This window comes from Eimeria necatrix, genomic scaffold, assembly GCF_000499385.1.
Source record: "Eimeria necatrix Houghton genomic scaffold, Enh_scaff642, whole genome shotgun sequence".
Classification (NCBI taxonomy): domain Eukaryota; phylum Apicomplexa; class Conoidasida; order Eucoccidiorida; family Eimeriidae; genus Eimeria; species Eimeria necatrix.
The window spans coordinates 2,501-19,991 of NW_013654487.1; the positions used below are offsets into that span (position 1 = coordinate 2,501).

At 62.3% G+C, this 17,491-nt stretch overlaps 5 protein-coding genes across 5 annotated transcripts in view; 3 read left to right on the plus strand and 2 right to left on the minus strand.

Moving 5' to 3' along the window:
- Positions 1 to 1,773, plus strand: part of ENH_00068250 (hypothetical protein) — a gene marked incomplete at both ends in the record, with an annotated part of 1,982 nt that extends 209 nt beyond the window's left edge. The window contains 2 exons of the mRNA XM_013582427.1: positions 345 to 745; positions 1,252 to 1,773. Of these exons, the coding sequence (XP_013437881.1) occupies positions 345 to 745; positions 1,252 to 1,773 (923 nt within the window). The remainder of the gene's footprint in view (positions 1 to 344; positions 746 to 1,251) is intronic.
- Positions 1,774 to 4,022: 2,249 nt separating this feature from the next.
- ENH_00068260 (hypothetical protein, conserved) lies at positions 4,023 to 5,900 on the minus strand (the record flags this gene model as incomplete). Its single annotated transcript, XM_013582428.1, has 1 exon — positions 4,023 to 5,900. One exon carries the CDS (start codon positions 5,898 to 5,900, stop codon positions 4,023 to 4,025), a length of 1,878 nt encoding a protein of 625 aa, XP_013437882.1.
- A 1,027-nt stretch (positions 5,901 to 6,927) lies between these two features.
- On the plus strand, positions 6,928 to 11,098 carry ENH_00068270 (hypothetical protein; the record flags this gene model as incomplete). The annotated part of the gene is made up of 2 exons (XM_013582429.1): positions 6,928 to 10,717; positions 10,944 to 11,098. The coding sequence occupies 2 exons, from the start codon at positions 6,928 to 6,930 to the stop codon at positions 11,096 to 11,098; spliced, it is 3,945 nt and encodes a 1,314-aa protein (XP_013437883.1).
- Positions 11,099 to 12,827: 1,729 nt separating this feature from the next.
- On the plus strand, positions 12,828 to 14,406 carry ENH_00068280 (hypothetical protein; the record flags this gene model as incomplete). The annotated part of the gene is made up of 3 exons (XM_013582430.1): positions 12,828 to 12,886; positions 12,985 to 13,773; positions 14,031 to 14,406. The coding sequence occupies 3 exons, from the start codon at positions 12,828 to 12,830 to the stop codon at positions 14,404 to 14,406; spliced, it is 1,224 nt and encodes a 407-aa protein (XP_013437884.1).
- Positions 14,407 to 14,642: 236 nt separating this feature from the next.
- On the minus strand, positions 14,643 to 17,368 carry ENH_00068290 (fibrillin-2 precursor, putative; the record flags this gene model as incomplete). Its single annotated transcript, XM_013582431.1, has 4 exons — positions 14,643 to 14,694; positions 14,781 to 16,623; positions 17,015 to 17,150; positions 17,213 to 17,368. The coding sequence occupies 4 exons, from the start codon at positions 17,366 to 17,368 to the stop codon at positions 14,643 to 14,645; spliced, it is 2,187 nt and encodes a 728-aa protein (XP_013437885.1).
- Positions 17,369 to 17,491: the final 123 nt, after the last annotated feature.

The window sequence follows — 17,491 nt, forward strand, 5'->3', positions numbered from 1 at the left end:
TGAGGCGCAGAGGCCCCCGGCATTTCCGCGCCTCTCTCTGCTGGGGCCCTCGCTGCCGCGAGGGCCTCTCCGCGAGCCGTCGTGCACCCCGCTGCTGCTGCTGCTGCTGCTGCTGCTGCTGCTGCTGCTGCTGCTGCTGCTGCGCAGGCGTTGCTGTGGGGAGCCCCGCGCTGTCCTCCTTCAGGGGGCAGCACTTTCACCCTTCTTTGGGGCTGCATGCGCGTCGGGTGTATCCGCATGTCAACAACATGGATGGCTTTTTTGTTGCAAAACTCAAAAAGCTTTCCAACGACAAACCCCAAAGAATCAAGAAAGACAGAAGCAAAACGAACCCTTACGTCAAGGTCAGCAGCAGCAGCAGCAGCAGCAGCAGCAGCAGCAGCAGCAGCAGCAGCAGCAGCAGCAGCGGCAGCGGCAGAGCCGCGGCAACAGTAGCAGCGACAGCAGCAGAAGCTGCCACGGCAGCAACTTGCAGCCACCAATAACAGCAGCAGCAGCAGAAGAAACGCCGGAAAGACAGCGCCCAGCAATAACAGCAGCAGCAGCAACAGCAGCAGCAGCAACAGCAGCAGCAGCAACAGCAGCAGCAGCAACAGCAGCAGCAGCAACAGCAGCAGCGGCAGCAGCAGCACTGGCTGCTTTGTGTTTGCTTCCTCTCCTTTACCTTCAGGTGTGGGGCGCGGAGAAGTGGAACGACAAATCCGTGACTGAAGATTTTCTCGAGTTTAAAGACGAGGAAAATGAGGTAAGCAGCAAAATTTAGGGTTTAGGGTTTAGGGTTTAGGGTTTAGGGTTTTGCTTTCGGCCCCCCCTGTCTCCTCAAGCCGCCCACTGCTGGCCCCGTTTCCTCTGTAGCCTTTCTTGGGCATTTTTAAAGTACCCAAAGGGCCTTTAGGGGCCCCTAGGGGCCCCCTACGGGCCCCCTACGGGCCCCTAGGGGCCCCCAAGGGGCCCCTAGGGGGCCCCCAAGGGTCTTTAAAGAGCGCGCAGAGGCCTCCAAGGGGCCCCTGAGGGCTGTTGGTGACTTTGGGGGCCCCAGGTTTCCTATTAGAGGCGCGTGGGGTTCTTGGGGGCCCTCGAGGGCCCCTGGGGGGCCCCTGGGGGGCCCCCGGGGGCCCCCTGGGGGGCCCCTGGATACCGCCGCCGCCAGTAGAGGACCCTCTTGGGGGCCCCTGGCTGCGCCTCCCTTTGGGGGCCCCCAGTTTGCTGCTTACCACCACTTTGGGGCTTTTGGGCTTTTGCTGCATGCAGGAGGCCCAGGACAGCGAAGAAGGAGAAGGAGAGGCAGTGGTGGGGGCCCCCAAGGGGGCCCCCCAGGGGGCCCCCAAGGGGGACCCCCGCAAGGGGGCCCCCAAGGGGAAGGAGGCCCCGAATGGCGCTTCTAGGGGGGCCCCCAAAAGGGTACAGAAGGAAAAGAAAGGGCCCAAGGGGTCTGGGAAGAAGCGAAGAAGAGAAGAGAGGCAGCAGCAAAAAGAAAGGGGCCCCTTCAGGAAACCCGGGGGCCCCCAAAAGGAAGAAAAGACCCAAGAAGAAGAAGGGGGGCCCCCATTGAAGAAGCAGCGCATGCAGAGGCAGCCCCAGGACCAGCCCCAAGCCAAGGGCGAGGCAGAGACAGGGGGCCCTTTGAAGAAGAAGAAGCAGCAGCAGCAGCAGCAGCAGCAGCAGCAGCAGCAGAAGCCACCTAAGCAGAAGAAGCAAGCACTAGTTCCTGGCAAGAAGCCTCACAGTCCGAAGAAGAAGCAACAACGAAAAGAGACGAACAAATCAGATTAAGAGACTCTTGGGGCCCCTTGGGGGCCCCCCTGGGGGCCCCCCCGGGGCCCCCTTGGGGGCCCCCCCGGGGCCCCCTTGGGGGCCCCCCCGGGGCCCCCTGGGGCGTGAGGTTGTGTGCAGGGGCCCCCAGAGTTTCTGAGGGGCCCCAGCCGCTGCATCTGGTTGGGGGCCCCCCGCGTCAAGCAGGGGGCCCCTCTTTCAATGTCTTTCATTGTTTTCTTTTGCTGCTTTTTCTTGGCTTTATTTTGGGGCCCCAAGTGCCTCCCCAAAGGCACTTGGGGGCCCCTAGCGAGTCCACTGGGGGCCCCAAAGGGTCTCGGGGGTTCTGGGGGCCCCCAGATTTGTGTGGGGCCCTTGGGGCCCCCTAAAGGCTGCTCAGCGCAAGCAGGGGGCCCCCCTTGCGTCTGGGGGGCCCCCATTTGCTGCTGCTGCTGTGGGGCCCCCAGTTGCTGCTGCTGCTGTGGGGCCCCGGGGGACAAACTCGCCTGTTTTGCGTTAATTGCTGCTGCACTTCAGCAGCAAAAGACAAAGCAGAATGGAGCAGCAAGCGCACGGGCTGCTGCTGCATGCAAACAGAGCCCTGGGGTGTACGTACACCTGAAAGCGCTGCTGCAGCGAGACACATTGGGGTGTACGTACACCCCAGGGCCTTAGGCGCAGCCACGAAAGAAGCATTCTTAGCTAAGACCTTTTCTTTGCTTTCCAGACTTTTTTATTCTTTTTTAAAAAACAACAAAAATAAGAACTCAGTTTCTTTGAATAAGCCTAAACATCTTTGCTGCCGCCCAGACAGCCAGGGGCCCCGAAGACGAGGGGCCCCTGGGGCCCCCCTAAGACCCCAGAAGAGGCCCCCAAGGTCTGCTGCCCCGGGGGGCCCCCAGGGCCCTCAGGAGTCCTGGGGGCCCCCCTGTCGGGGCCCTAAGGAGACCTGGGGGCCCCCCTGGCAGCCTCAAGGGCCTGGGCCCCACAGCCAGCCTGCTTTAGGGCCCCAGAGGGGCACTTGGGAACTCTGGAGGCCCCAGGGGGCCCCCTCTGAGGTCTAGAGACCCAAGGGGCCCCCAGAAGGTCTAGGGCCCCCCAGTAAGTCTAGGGGCCCCCAGAAGGCCTAGGGGCCCCCAGTAAGTCTAGGGGCCCCCAGAAGGTCTGGGGGCCCCCAGTAAGTCTAGGGGCCCCCAGAAGGTCTGGGGGCCCCCAGTAAGTCTAGAACCCCAGGGGGGCCCCCCGAGTTTGGGGGCCCAAGGGGCCTCGAAAGAGGCCTTTTGGGGTGTCTGTACAGGTCACTTAGAGGGAACTGAGTGTAAGTACATAAAGGAAAATGCATGCATTTATATTTATAAAATATATAGTTTTATTGCTATTTGCCTCTGTATATATATATATATATTATATATATATATATATATATATCTATCTACGTATCTATATACATTCATATATATATATATATATAATATATAAATATATGTATACTTATATATATGTATATATATATGTATAGTTATTTATATATAGTATATATATATGTATATATATATATATTTATGTAGATGTATATATATATATATATGTGAAGACTTTGACAGAAGTTTAATTTATTTTGATTTAAAAGTTTATAAATTTAAAATCTAAAGTTTCATTAAACGTGCAGAGCCTTCAGTGCGCGAAAGGCCTTTAAACTGGCACCACACTTGCAAACCCTAAACCCTAAACCCTAAACCCTAAACCCTAAACCCTAGTGCTTCAGTGCATGCATAGTTTGTCTACACAAATGCATACAAAGCTTAGTAAATATATTATGGATATAAATAATAAATAAATGCAAATTTTGCTGCTGACATATTTTTATTTGCAAATAATTAGACATAAATATTATATTGCATTAATACATTCAAAAAGTCTGCAGCAGAAAATAATATATTTTTTTTAAATATTAAAAATAAAATATAATCCTTTTTGTCTTTTTAATTTATCCAATTTTCTTTTTGTCTTTTTTTTGTTTCTTTTGTTTATTCTTTCTCTTCGAGTCTTGTTGCTGCTGAAGCTCTCTTTTAGGGTTTAGGGTTTGGGGTTTAGGGTTTATTTCCTTTTTATTTCCTCTCATTTTGTCTTCTGTTGATCTTCTTTTTGCCCTTCTTCTGTCGTGTTTCTTTTTTTAATTCTTTTTTAAATTTAGTTTATTCTTTTTTATTTTATCTTCTTTTGTCTTTTTTAATTTCCTTTTCTTTTTTTATTTTTGTCTTTTTAATTTCCTAGATTGCCACATCAAAGTTTATTTCTCCGTAGCAGAGTTCTTCTCTTTTTGCTGCTGCTGCTTTTCTTCTTGCCAGCAGCAACTGTCTCCTTTTTGCTGCTGCTGCTGCAGCACGCAGTCTCCGCAGGGTCTGCAGCCGGCTGGCCAAGTAGCTGCTGCTGCTGCTGCTGCTGCTGCTGTCTGAGAGCAGCTCTTCCTCGTGGCTGCAGCTGCAGCAGCCGCTGCTGCTGCTGCTGCTGCTGCTGCAGTGCAGCGGACAGTCCTGGAGGACGCAGTCCTTGTGCGTGCTGCTCCTGCGTCTCCTGTGGCTGCGTTTTGCTGCTGCGGAGCCCCTCAGCTTTTGTTTGCTGCTGCTGCTGCTGCTGCTGTTCTTAGCTTTTGAAGAAACTGACAGCAGCGACTGCTGCAGCGCCTGCTGCTCCAAAGCCCTGCTGCTTGCTGCTGGTGCTTCTACAGTTTCTTCAGCAGCAAAAGAAGAGTCGCAGCAAGTGGCAATGCTGCTGCCTCTCGACGGGGAGCTGCTGTGTCTTTTCCCCTGCTGCTGCTGCTGCTGCTGCTGCTGCTGCTGCTGCTTCGGCTTCAGCCGCGGCTGCGGCAGCTGCTTCTGCTGCGGCGACCGCCGCTTCTGCTGCTCCCGCCGCTGCAGCGCAGCAGCAGCAGCAGCACGAGCCTCAGCATTAAGCCCCACCTCCACAATCCAGTCTATAGATTGGCTGAGGTGGCTGGGGACTTCAGGGGCTTCTTCTGCTGCCAGGCTGCAGCGTTTTAGCTGCTGCTGCTGCTGCTGCTGCTGCTGCTGCTGCTGGGGGTCAGCAGCAGCAGCAGGCAGGTCGGGCTCTGAAGCGCTCGCCAGCTCCTCTTCAGCCTCAGCTAGGGGTTGCTCCCACGTCGCATCAACGTGCTGCTGCTGCTGCTGCTGCTGCAGCAACAGCTGCTGCTGCTGCTGCTGCTGCTGCTGCAGGTGCGCCTGCAGGAGCTGGTTTTCAGCGAGGCGCTGCTCGTGCAGGCGCAGCAGCAAAAGCTGCTGCTGCTGCTGCAGCACTTCCTCCTCAAGTGTCCCTTTTTTGTTAGTCTCTTTTCTCTTTGTGAGGCCCCGCAGCCCCCCCGCCAGCTTCTTTGCTGCTGGCAGCAGCCGAGTCTTGGTTTGCTGCAGCGTGCCTGCTGCTGCTGCTGCTGCTGCTCTCCGGCCCAGCCCCAAACCCTTCCGCAGCAAAGTCAACAAAGCCCCAGAAGCAAATGTGCTGCTGCGCGGCAGCACCTGCAGCTGCTGCAGCCCGCGGTCCTGCAGGGGCCCCTGCAGCAGGGGCCCCCCGAGGGCCCCCTGCAGCAGGGGCCCCCCGAGGGCCCCCTGCAGCAGGGGCCCCCCGAGGGCCCCCTGCAGCAGGGGCCCCCCGGGGGCCCCCTGCAGCAGGGGCCCCTGCAGCAGGGGGCCCCCCGCGCCCTGCTGCTGCTGCGTCTCCCACAGCCCCTGCTGCAGCAGCCACTGGTGATAGCGCTCCTGCCACTCCCGCTGCTGCTGCTGCCAGCAGCGAGCAGCAGTTACGAGTTCAGCAGGAAGGCTGGGGGCCTCCGAGGGGCCCCCCGAGTTGCTGCTGCTTTGTGGGGGCCCCATGAGCGTGGAGGCGCCCGCTGCTTCCGCTGCTGCTGCTGCTGCTGCTGCTGCTGCTGCTGCTGCTGTTGCTGCTGCTGAGGGCGCGGGCGCAGGCGTCGCCGGCGACGACGGGACACTGAAAAACTGCTGCTGCTGCTGCTGCTGCTGCTGCTGCTGCTGCTGGAGGGCGTCTCGGTGCGAATTCTTGCGAGGCCGCAGCAGAGCTGCAGCAGCTGCTGCTGAGGGGGAGTTGAGGGGCAAAGGGTTTTGCTGCTGTTGGTACATTTTAGAGAAATAAAAAAAAATGAAAAAGAGCGGAGGTTTCAGCTGTACAGACAGGGGGGAGGCGCGGGCTGCGCCGACGCGCCGCTTCCAAACCCTAAACCCTCGGCGCCAAACCCTAAATCGTATGATAGGGAAGAGCGCTGCAAAGATTTTGGGGCCCTTGGAAAGGATTCGCGGCCAGCGGTCGAGGGTTTAGGGTTTAGGGTTTAGGGTTTGGGGTTCCGGGTCCTCGCAGCTAGACAGCTGGGCGCGGCAAAAGGGCGGCGCGGCGCCGAATCTCCCGGTGAAAACGGGAAAAACTCCAGAGATTTAAAATAAAATGAAGAAATATATCTTTTTAAATTGAAAAATCGAAAGAAGAACCCACAGAAAGACGCGCGGCTGTCCGTACAGCCGCCGTGCAATCGACTCTGCAGAGCCCAGGTGTACGTACAGCCGAGTGGTCTCGGTGGTCACGGGGGCTCTCGACAAAATGAATGCAGTTTTACTTCGTTTTAAGCTCAATTTTCAATCTTTTTAAATTTAATAACATTATTTGCATTAAAAAAGCCTTTTTGACGGGACACGTTCCTCAAACCCGCGGCCCGGACGACGCTCCGTCCGCCCGCGAGGCGGCGCAGCCGAAGATCTGCTGTCTGAGCCGCAGCCCGCGTTTGTTGCCCAAAACAGCCTCCAAAAATGCAATCTCTTGAATATATTTAATTGTTTCTGAGTTATGCAGAGCTCTTGGCCTCAAAAGTCCCCACTCAGCCCTCCCCCTCGCTCGCAGGTCGCAGTCCATCGCGGCGCCGCGCCGCGAGCTGTCTGTACACCTCAGCGCGCCCCCCCTATTCACCTCTTTTCCTTCATTTTCTTTCTTCTGCGTCTTCTGCAGCCTCGAGGGCCTCAAGGGCCCCCGCAGGCCCGGCCAGGGGCCCCCCAGAGCCCCTCTCTATGGGCCCCGGGGCCCCGCCCAGGCCGCCTGGGGGCCCCTGCTGCTGCCCGCATGCAGCTGGCTTGACTCCCCCAGGCAGCACCTTGGCCTCGGATGTCCAGCCCCGCGGCAGTGCGCGGGGCCCCGGGGGCCCCGGGGGCCCCGCGGGCCCCGGGGGCCCCGGGGGCCCCGGGGGGCCCCCGGGGCCTGGGGGCCCCCAGGGGGCCCCCCAAGCCCCGGCCGCCCCCCCCGCCCCGCACCAAAGGCTCTGTGCAGTCCCTCATTCAGTTTTTAGAGTCCTGCGGGGGCCAGGGGCCCCTGAGGGGGCCCCTGTGGGGCCCCCGAGATGACCGCTATGAGCGTTTTGTGGGCTTTCTGGTGGGGCGGGGGAGGCCCCAGCCCGAGTGGGTGACCCCCTCGAGTGCGCAGCAGCAGCTGCTGCTGCAGCAGCAGCAGCAGCTGCAGCAGCAGCAGCAGCTAGAAGCTGCTGCTGCCTCTGCAGCTGCAGCGCGAGAGGATCTCGACAGCCACAAACACAGACACAAAGAGGCAAGGGGGGCCCCCGGGCTTAAACACTTTCTTCCCACAGTTCCTTCTTTGCATCTTTTTTCAAAAGGGGGCCTCTCCTTTCCCCTGAAGCCCAGGGGGCCCCCCGGGGGGCCCCCCCCCCTGAGGGGCCCCCTGGCCCCCCCGGGGGCCCCCCTCGCTGCTGCGCGCCTGCGCCGCAGCAGCCACCGGGGGGGCCCCCAAGAAGTGGCCATTTGTGTGGTGGAGTTTTCTTGTTTGGACTTGCGGCTGCGTCTGTCTCTTTTAAAGGAGGCCTTAAGGGTTTGGGAGAGACACAAGTTGCTGCTGGGGGCCCCTGAGCAGCAGCGCAGCAGCCACAGCCACCGCTGGGCGCAGCTGGGGGCCCCCGACCCGCGGGGGCCCCTGGGGGGCCCCCCCCGGGGGGCACGGGGGGCCCCCAGCCCCCCCCACGACCAGGGGCCCCTGCTGCTGCCTGCAGCTTCGCCTTTGCTGCAGCAGGGGCCCCCAAGTGACCCCAGAGACTGGCTTTTGGCTGTGTCTTTGGAGGCCAGCCTCGCAGGGGGGCCCCCGGGGGCCCCCGAGGCTTCTGCGGGGGCCCTTCTCAAGGCTTTGCCCCCCCAGGCCAAGACAGGTCTTTGTGCCTGGCAGGGGGCAAGAAGCCGCATTAAAAAGGCCCTTTCCGCTCTCAAAAAGGGGCGCATTAGATTTCCTTCTCCCCCAGAAAACAGTCCCCTTTCGAGTCCCAGGGGGCCCCCCGGGGGGCCCCCTGAAAAGGCGGCGAAGGGGCCCCCAGGGAGCTCCGGGGGGCCCCCCGGGGGCCCCCGGGAGCCCTCCAGGGGCCCCAGGGGCCCCTCCGACGGCCGCAGGGGCCCCCCGGGGGGCCCCCGAGGCCCCCTGGGGGCCCCTGGACTGGGTACTTGGGCCCCCGATATGACCTTCTGCAGCGTGGAGGGCCTCGAGCCCGCGGGGGCCCCCCTGGGGAGCCACCGGGCTGTGCGGGAGCCGCAGCAGCTGCTGCTGCAGCTGCCTGTTGCTGCGCTGCCCCCGCTGCGGCTGTACCTCCCGCTGCAGGTGGCTGCAGGAGCAGCAGCAGCAGCAAACAGCGTGACTCTAAAGTTTGCTGTTAGCTGCAGACCCAGGGGGGCCCCGGGGGCCCCCTGGCTGGCCCTGGCCGAGGGCCTCGTGGCCCTTTCGCGGCCCCACACTTCGGGCCTCGTGCAGCTGTGCCCTCCCGGGCGGGGGCCCCCCGCGCGGGGGGCCCCCAACAGGGGGGCCCCCCACAGCTGGGGGGCCCCCCACGGCTGGGGGGCCCCCCACAGCTGGGGGGCCCCCCGGCGCCTCTCGAGGGGCCCCCTTCCCTTCGCAGGAGTTGCCAAAATTGAGTGCTGCTGCGCGGGTCTTCTTTTCGTACCCACTCCAGGGGAAAGGAGGAGGCAGCTGCTGCTGGCTGCTGCCAAGCGCGCCTCCCACAGCCAGGACGCGCAGCAGCAGCAGCAGCAGCAGCAGCAGCTGAAGCAGTTGCAGCAGCTGCAGCCCGAGCAGCAGCAGGAGCAGCAGGAGCAGCAGGAATACCAAGAGGAGGAGGAGCAGCAGCAGCAGCAACAGGAGGAGGAGCAGCAGCAGCAGCAGCAAGAGCAGCAGGAAGACCAAATGGAAACCGGGGTCTTCCAGCTTGGAGCTTCAAATGAATACTTAGGGGCCCCGGGGGCCCCAAGCGGGTCTTCAAGGCGCAGCAGCAGCAGCAGCAATCTATTCTGCTGGCAGCAGCCCGCAGCAGCAGCAGCCTCTTTAGACGCCTTCTACCAGCAGCAGCAGCAGCTGTGGCAGCAGCCGCAAACACCTCTGACGCAGGAGCAGCTGCTGCAGCAGCTGCAGCAGCTGCAACAACTCCAGCCCCAGATGCAACTGGGACTGCAGCCAGAGCTGCAGCAGCTGCAGCAGCTGCAGCAACTGCAGCAACTGCAGCTGCAGCAGCCAGAGCTGCAGCAGCTGGAGCAGCTACAGCAGCTGCAGCAGCTACAGCAGCTGCAGCAGCTCTACCCGCAGGTAGAGCTGGCACAGCAACCACAGCTGCTGCAGCTGCTGCAGCAGCAGCCGTCTGCGCAGCAGCAGCTAGCACCATGGCTTTATACTCAGTCACCCACAAGTGTTGCCTCTGGTCTAAACAATGGTCAGCAGCAGCAGCAGCAACTGCTGCCGCAGCAGCCTCAGCAGCTGCTGCAGCCTCAACAGCTGCTGCAGCAGCAGCAGCTGGCACAGGGCCCCACGGCCCAGACTCCCGTCAGGGTTATCTTTCATCTCAGCCCTAACCAGCAGCAGCAGCAGCAGCAGCAGCAGCTGATGCTTCTGCAGCAGCAACTAGCAAGTGAGCCCAGCGCCCAGACTCCTGTGAGCGTTGTGTTCCGTCTAGGCCCCGACAAGGAGCAGCAGCAGAACCAGCAGCAGCAGCAGCAGCAGCAGCAGCAGCAGCAGCAGCAGCAGCAGCAGCAGCGGGGGGTGGCCGGGGGCCCCGCAGCTGCTGCGGGGCCCCCCGTGCTGCTGAACTCCCCGCTGCTGCTGCAGCTGCATGCAGTCTACCAAGACTCGGAGTGTCTGTACATCTTCCGGGAGTGGCTGCTGCCTCCAGCAAAGAAGCTGGCAGCTTTGCTGCCGCCCCACAGGGGGTGTGGGTTGAGTGAAGCAGCAGTGAAGTTGCTGCTGCAGCAGGTGCTGCAGGCGGTGCTGCTGCTGCAGCAGCAGCCGCAGCAGCAGCAGCAGCGCCGGGGGCCCCTCAGCCTCACCGCAGATGCCATTTATCAAAGAGCCAACGGCGGAATTGCTTTGGCCCTTCCGAGGGCCTCTTGCTTCTTCAAGCAGCAGCAAAAAGGCCAGGGGCCCCCTGCTGCGCTGCAGTACAGGCCTTCCTTTCAGTACCCTCTGGGGGCCCCCCTGCTGCGCCGCCCCGGGGGGCCCCCTGCTGCGCTGCTGGGGGCCCCCGCCGCAGCAGCGCAGCAGGGGCCCTCAGCAGACTCGCCTCAGGGCCTCCCGCTGGCTTACCTTGCTCCCGAGGAGCTCGCCAGCCCTGCTGCTGCTGCTGCTGCTGCTGCTGCTGCTGCAGCTGCTGCTGCTGCTAGTGACGACGCTGCAGGCGCTGCTGCTGAAGCTGATGCAGTTGCTGCCGGCCGCCCTGGAGCTCCTGAGACTGCATCCCCCCCCGACGCTGCCACCGCTACTGCTGCTGCTGCTGCTTCTGCTGCTGCTGCTGCTGCTGCTGCTGCTGCAGCGGACATGTGGCGTGTTGCAGTGCTGGCGCTGCACCTGCTTTTGGGGGCCCCCCCCTTCGTGGCGAACTCAAGAGAGGCCTTGGGGGCCCTTTTGGCGCGGCGGGGCCTCATAGGTGGGTACACAGGGGCCCCCTTTGCGGGCTTTTCTCTTTCTAGGGGCCCCCAGGGGCCCCTAGCCTTTGCTGACGTTTGCAGGGGCCCTTGGGGGCCTCCACAGCACACCTTCTAGGGTTTGGGTCGGGCGCTTGCTGCTAGCTAGCGAGGCCCTAGGATTAGGGTTTAGGGTTTAGGGTTTAGGGTTTAGGGTTTAGGGTTTAGGGTTTGGCGCGCGTCTCGCAGGCGAACTGCTGCTGCTGCACCTGCCCCCCATCTCGCTGCACTGCCGCGACTTCTTGGCTTCTCTCCTCCAACTAAATCCTTTCAAGAGACTCACAGCGCAGCAGGCTTTGGCCCACCCCTGGCTAGCTGCTCCCCAGGGGGGCCCCCCTCAATAGGGGCCCCCTGGGGGCCCCAGCTGGGGCCCCCCACTCTAGGGGCCCCCTGGGGGCCCCCGCTGGGGCCCCCCACTCTAGGAGCCCCCTGGGGGCCCCAGCTGGGGCCCCTAGAGTGGGGGGGCCCAGGGCCCCAGCTGGGGCCCCCCACTCTAGGGGCACCCTGGGGGCCCCAGCTGGGCCCCTCATACTACCCCCTTGGCCTTGACTTGGGTTCCCCAGCCAGAAAGGCTCGTGGGGGCCCCCTTTGCCCCACAGCCTGCCTGTCCGGGGGCCCAGCTGGGGCCCCCAAGAGGCCCCTGAAACGGGGGGCCCAACTAGGGCCCCCGGGGGGCCCCTAGCGGGAGGCACCCAGCTGGGGCCCAGCTGGGGCCCCCAGGGGGCCCCCACAAGCTACAGTCTAATGAGGGGGGCCCCTGAAGTGGGCCCCTGGGCTAAAAGGCCCGCGGGAGGGGCCCCTAGACTGGGGCCTCTGGGAGGGCCCTAAAGGCTCTTCAGCTTTTTGAAAAAGGCCCTACAGATGTCTCTTTTTAAAGCCAAGGCCTTCTTTCTCTTTGCAAGGCTTTTAGCTAATCGCGGGAGCTTCAAGGAGAGCTCTCTAGGGTGTCTATGGGGTCCAGGGGGCCCCCAAGGGGCCCCCAAGGGGCCCCAAAGGGGCCCCCAAGGGGCCCCCAAGGGGCCCCCAAGGGGAGCCGTCTAGGAACCACAGGGGGCTGAAGGGGCCCCAAGGGGCCCTCCATAGGTTTAGGGGGCCCCCTTAGACCCAAAGAGGGGCCCTGAAGGGCTGCAAGGGGCCCCTTCAGGGGCCCCTTACAGCTCTCCGGGGCCCCCTTTAAGCAAACTCTCCTCGGGGGCCCTCCACAGCTCTTGAGGGGCCCCCTAAAGTGCCCAAAGGGATCCTCAAGGGCCCTGGAAACAGCCAAAGACTGAGGGGGCCCCCAGGCGGCAAGAGGGGCTGTGGGTATTAACTATTAGGTATAAGGGAAGAGAAGATGGCCTGGGGGCCCCCTTGGCGGGGGCCCCCTTTGCAGCTGCATATGTTTCAGGCCTTTTTATGAAATGCTTCAAAAGACAAAAATAAAGAAAGAGCAAAGGAGACTTGGGGGCCCAAAGGGCCCCCTTAAACTCTTTCTCTAGTCTTTCTTTCTCTACCAAACTCCAGGCACACTTAGGGGCCCCAGGCCTTTCTCAGGGGGCCCCTAGGGCTTCAGGGAGAGGCCTCGGGGGCCCCGGGGCCCCCACAGGGGGCCAAAGATCCAGCTGGGGACTTTGGGGGCCCCTGGGGCTCCACAGGGCTCTGTGGGCCCCCTGAGGCCCCGCAGAGAGCCAAGGGCCCTGTAGGGGCCTCCGGGGCCCCTGGGGGCCCCCGGAGGCCCCTAAGGGCCCCTGTTGCCCCCCGCATTGCCCTGCCCTGTGGGGCCCCCTGCTGTGTGCAGTTGCTTGCAGTTGCATGCAGTTGCATGCAGCTGCATGCACTCAATTTGGGGCTTTTTCGTGGGCATTTCAGGTGTACGTACAGCCCAACCCTCTATTTGCCCAAATAAGTGTTTTCTATAAATCCCCTTCATTGAGCAGCTTCTGCACTGGGCCCACGGGGGCCCCCTTTGGGGCCCCTGCTTGGCCCTAGGGACTCCCCTGAGGGTCCCTAAGGGGCCCCGGGGGCCCCCAGGGGCCCCCTAGGGGGGCTCCGGGGGCCCCCTAGGGAGCCCCCGGGGGCCCCTAGGAGGCCCCCATGGGGCCTCCTGGGCCCCTTAGGGGCCCTTTGGAGGCCCCCGAGGGGGCTACTGAGAGGTGCCTGGGTCTGCCGCTCCCCAGGCGGTGTCCTTGTCTTAAGCTTCAGGGTTTAGGGTTTAGGGTTTAGGGTTTAGGGTTTAGGGTTTAGGGTTTAGGTCACTGCTCGGTAGCTGCAGAGGCAATTCTGTAAGGGCTAAAGGCAAAGCTGGGGGCCTCGCAAGAAAGCGTGCGGGGGTCCAGGAGGGCCCGGCGCCTCATAGCAAGGCACTGAAAGCCTCCAGTGATGTTCAGGCAGCAAGGCCTGCAGCAGCAGCAGCAGCAGCAGCAGCAGCAGCAGCAGCAGAATTACCAGCAGCAGCAGCAGCGGCAACATTACCAGCAGCAGCAGCGGCGACATTACCAGCAGCAGCGCCGCCACCACCATTAGCGGCAGCAGCAGCAGCAGCAGCAGCAGCAACTGCAGCAGCAGCAGCCGCAGCAGCAGCAGCAGCAGCAGCAAAAGGCAAAAGCCCACCGCAGGGGGTCCGGGCAGGGGTTGAGGCCCCTCTGGGGAAAGCCCTGCAGGCACTCGTCCACATCTTCGCACTGGGGGGCCCCCTGGGAGGGGCCCCCCGAGGGGCCCCCCGAGGGTACGAAGCCCTCGGGGCAGCGGCAGACCCACTGGCCCGTGGGGGGGTCTCGCGCACACACGTAGTCGCCTGCGAGTGCCCACACGCAGCAGCAGCAGCAGCAGCAGCAGCAGCAGCAGCAGCAGCAGCAGGGAGTGGGGGCGCAGGGAGCGGGGGAGCGCGGGAGCAGCAGCGGGAGCAGCTGCGGCCGCAGCCGCAACGCCAACGAAAGCCGCGGGGGCTGCACCCCCAGCCCCAGCAGCAGCAGCAGCAGCAGCAGCAGCAGCAGCAGCAGCAGCAGCAGCAGCAGCAGGAGGCGGCGGACCTGTGCAGATGGTGGGGTCCTCGAGGCAGCTCTTGGGCTGCCTGCAGGTCTTGAGGTCTGCAGCAAGCTCGAGGCCCTTGGGGCACTGACACAAGTAAGATCCGAGAGTGTTGACGCAGGAGTGGGAGCAGCTGTTGCTGCTGCTGCTGCTGCACTCGTTGATGTCCACGCAGCGCGAGGGCTGCTGCTGGTCTGCTGCCCACCCCACACTGCACACGCAGCGGTAAGACCCCACAATGTTTTCGCAGGAGTGTTCGCATGCATGCAGCCCCAAGGCGCACTCGTCCACGTCTTGGCAGCTGCCGTCCTGGGAAAGCTCGAAGCCGGGCAGGCAGCTGCAGCAGCAGCAGCAGCAGCAGCAGCAGCAGCAGCAGCAGGGCGGCAGCAGCAGCAGCGGGAGGGGCAGCAGCGGCAGCAGAGCGGCGACGCAAACGGCAGCGGCAGAGCGGCAGGACAAGCGGCAGCAGCCGCAGCGGCAACAGCAGGACAAACAGCAGCAGCAGCAGCAGCAGCAGCAGCAGCAGCAGCAGCAGCAGCAGCACACGCAGCAGCAGCAGCAGCAGCAGCAGCAGCAGCAGCAGCAGCAGCAGCAGCAGCAGCAGCAGCAGCAGCAGCAATTTGAGAGAGGTACTGGCAGAAGCTGAAGCAACATAAATAAACATAGAAAGGAGAAAAAGGAAAAGAGAAAAACAAAAACGCATGCACGAAAGGAGGGGTAAAACACGCTCTCGCAGTGGCTGCTGCTGCTGCAGCTGAAACTGCTGCTGCTGCTGCTGCTGTATCTGCTGCAGCCGTTGCTGCTCCTGCGCTGCATCTGCCGCCGCCGCCGCCGCTGCTGCTGCTGCTGCTGCTGCTGCTGCTGCTGCTGCTGCTGCTGCACTCACCTGGGGTGTTGACACAAATAAGGTCCTGGTGGGGGCAGGCAGAGCGTCCTGCAGCAGCAGCAGCAGCACACTCGTCGATGTCTTCGCAAACAATTGGTTCTTGCTGCGGGGTTGGGGGGTCTCTGGGTCTGCACATTTGCTGCAGCAGCTCGCGCTGCAGCAGCAGCAGCTGCTTGGCTTCTGGGCTGTAGGTCTCGCTGGGCACGAAGCGCATAGCAGCAGTGCCCATCTTGGCAGCAAGGGCCGAGTTTGCTGCGATCATCCGCTGCTGCTGCTGCTGCTGCTGCTGCTGCTGCTGCAGCTGCGCGTTCCCCGTCACCACATTAATTGCGCCCAAAGCTGAACTTGCTGTTCCTGCTGCAGTGAAGAATTGCTTCGTCATCTGCGCCAGCTTCTCGGGATCCACCTCTCCCTTGCTGCTGCTGCTGCTGCTGCTGCTGCTGCTGCTGCTGCTGCTGCTGCCGTAGATCTTGCCAGAGTCCGAGCTCCCTTGTGAGGCAACTTTCACAATGTTTTCGATTGTCTTTTCTATAGAGAGCCGCCTCGCGGGAGCCCTTTGCTGCTGCTGCAGCTGCTGCTGCAGCTGCTGCACCTGCTGCTGCACCTGCTGCTGCTGCAGCTGCTGCACCTGCTGCTGCACCTGCTGCTGCGGCTGCTGCGGGGGCTTCTGCGAGCGTTCCCGGGTCAGCTTCTCATCTATCAGGTGCTGCTGCCGCAGCAGCTCCTGCTGCTGCTGCATTATGAGCTGCTGCTGCTCCTGCAATATGAGATTCTGCGGGTCCTTGAGAATGGGGGCCAGAGGCTTGTTGAGAGGCAAGGATGGCGCTGCGCGGGTGTGCACGTGCTGCTGCTGCTGCTGCTGCTGCTGCTGCTGCTGCTGGGCAGGCTGCTGCTGAAGAGGCTGCTTCTGCTGCAGTTGTTGCTGCTGCAGAAGCTGTTGCTGTCGCAGGAGCTGGAGCTGCTGCTGCTGGAGCTGCTGCTGCTGGAGCTGCTGCTGCAGCAGTTGCTGCTGCAGCAGCTGTTGCTGTGGCTGCTGTTGCTGAGCTGTTTGTTGCTGTTGTGTCTGTGGTTGCATTTGCTGCAGTACATGATGCTGTGGCTGTTGTTGCTGCTGCTGCAGTTGCTGCTGAAGGAGTTGCTGCGTTGGCTGTTGAAGCTGCTGTGGGTTTGCGTTGGGGGCCTGGCGCAAGCTCTGCTGCAGCAGCTGCTGCTGCTGCAGCAAGAGTTGTTGCTGCTGCATAGCAGCTGTCGCGTCTTGGGTTCTCTGGAGTGCCGCAGACTGCGGAGCGTTCTGCTGCTGCTGGAGGCGTTGCTGCTGCTGCAGCTGCTGCTGCAGCAGAAGCGCCTGCTGGCGCTGGGCCTGTTGCTGCTGGAGGAGCTGTTGCTGCTGCAACTGGTACAGCTGCTGGGCTCCGTGCTGCTGCTGCTGCTGCTGCTGCTGCTGCTGCTGCACCCCGTTTCTTTGGAGCATCTGTGTCTTGGGGGCAGTTGGGTCCTGGCGCATCTGCGCGTTGTGGATCTGCTGCTGCTGCTGCAGCTGCTGCAGCTGCTGCTGCAGCAGCTGCTGCTGCGGCCCCGCCGCGCCTCCTCTGCCGCCGCCGCCGCCGCCGCCGCCGCCGCCGCTGCTGCTGCTGCTGCTGCTGCTGCTGCTGCTGCTGCTGCTGGCCTTGAGGGCGTAGCCAGGCGCGCAGGAGCAGCTGTAAGAGCCGGGGAAGTTGCTGCAGCGCTGCGAGCCGTCGCTGCTGCAGGCCGGCTGGCCGTCGCCCAAACCCTCCAGACATTCATTTCTGTCGAAGCAAGAAGCGAAATCTGTCGGAGACAATTTGAACCCGGAGGGGCAGCTGCAGCGGTAGAGGCCCAGTTCCGTGTGGCACTGGTGCTGGCAGGGGCCCCGCGCTGCTGCTGCTGCTGCTGCTGCTGCTGCTGCGCACGCGTCCACCTCGATGCAGCTGCGCCCGTCCGCAGCAAGCTTGAAACCTGCAAACCACCAGCAGCAGCAGCAGCAGCAGCAGCAGCAGCAGCAGCAGCAGCAGCGGGTGAAGCAGCAGGAGGGCAAAGGCGGCACGGGCCAACAAGAGCGCCCAGAGGGGCAGCAGCAACAAAAAAAGAGCCTGGTCCGTCTCTAATCTCTGCTACTGCTGCTGCTCCTGCTTCTAATCCTGCTGCTGCTGCTGCTGTTGTAACTTCTATCCCTGCTGCTTCTACCCCTGCGCCCCTGCTACAACTAGCGTCGCTCCTCCCCCTCCCCTGCTGCTGCTGCTGCTGCTGCTGCTGCTGCTGCAGCTTCTACCCCTGCATCCCCTGCTCCCCCTAGCGTCGCTCCCCCCTCCCCTCCCCTGCTGCTGCTGCTGCAGCTGCTGCTGCTAACCAGGGAGGCAGCTGCAGGCGAAGGACCCGAGGAGGTTGGTGCAGATGTGCTGGCAGCCGCCGTTGCTGCTGCTGCTGCTGCTGCTGCTGCTGCTGCACTCGTCGATATCCTGGCAAAGCTTGCCATTAGGCAGCAACTGAAAGCCCGGGAAGCAGCCGCATGCAAAGCCAGGAGCCAAGTCGAAGCAAAGCTGCTCACAGCCTGCTGCTCCCGTGCTGCACTCGTCGACGTTGCTGCAGCCGCTGCCGCTGCTGCGGCCGTCGCCCGCAAAGCCCCAGCGGCAGCTGCAGCGCGGCACTGCATGCGCCCAATCGAAGAAGTTTTCTGGAGAAACATCTGAAAAACAATCTGCATTTGGGTCGCAAAAGTCCGGCAGCAAGCAGCAGAGGCCTTCGCGCTTCGGGTCGCACTGCGCCAGCCGCTGCAGCGCAGCAGCAGCAGCAGCAGCGCCGCCGGGAGCCAGCAGCGCGCGCTGCT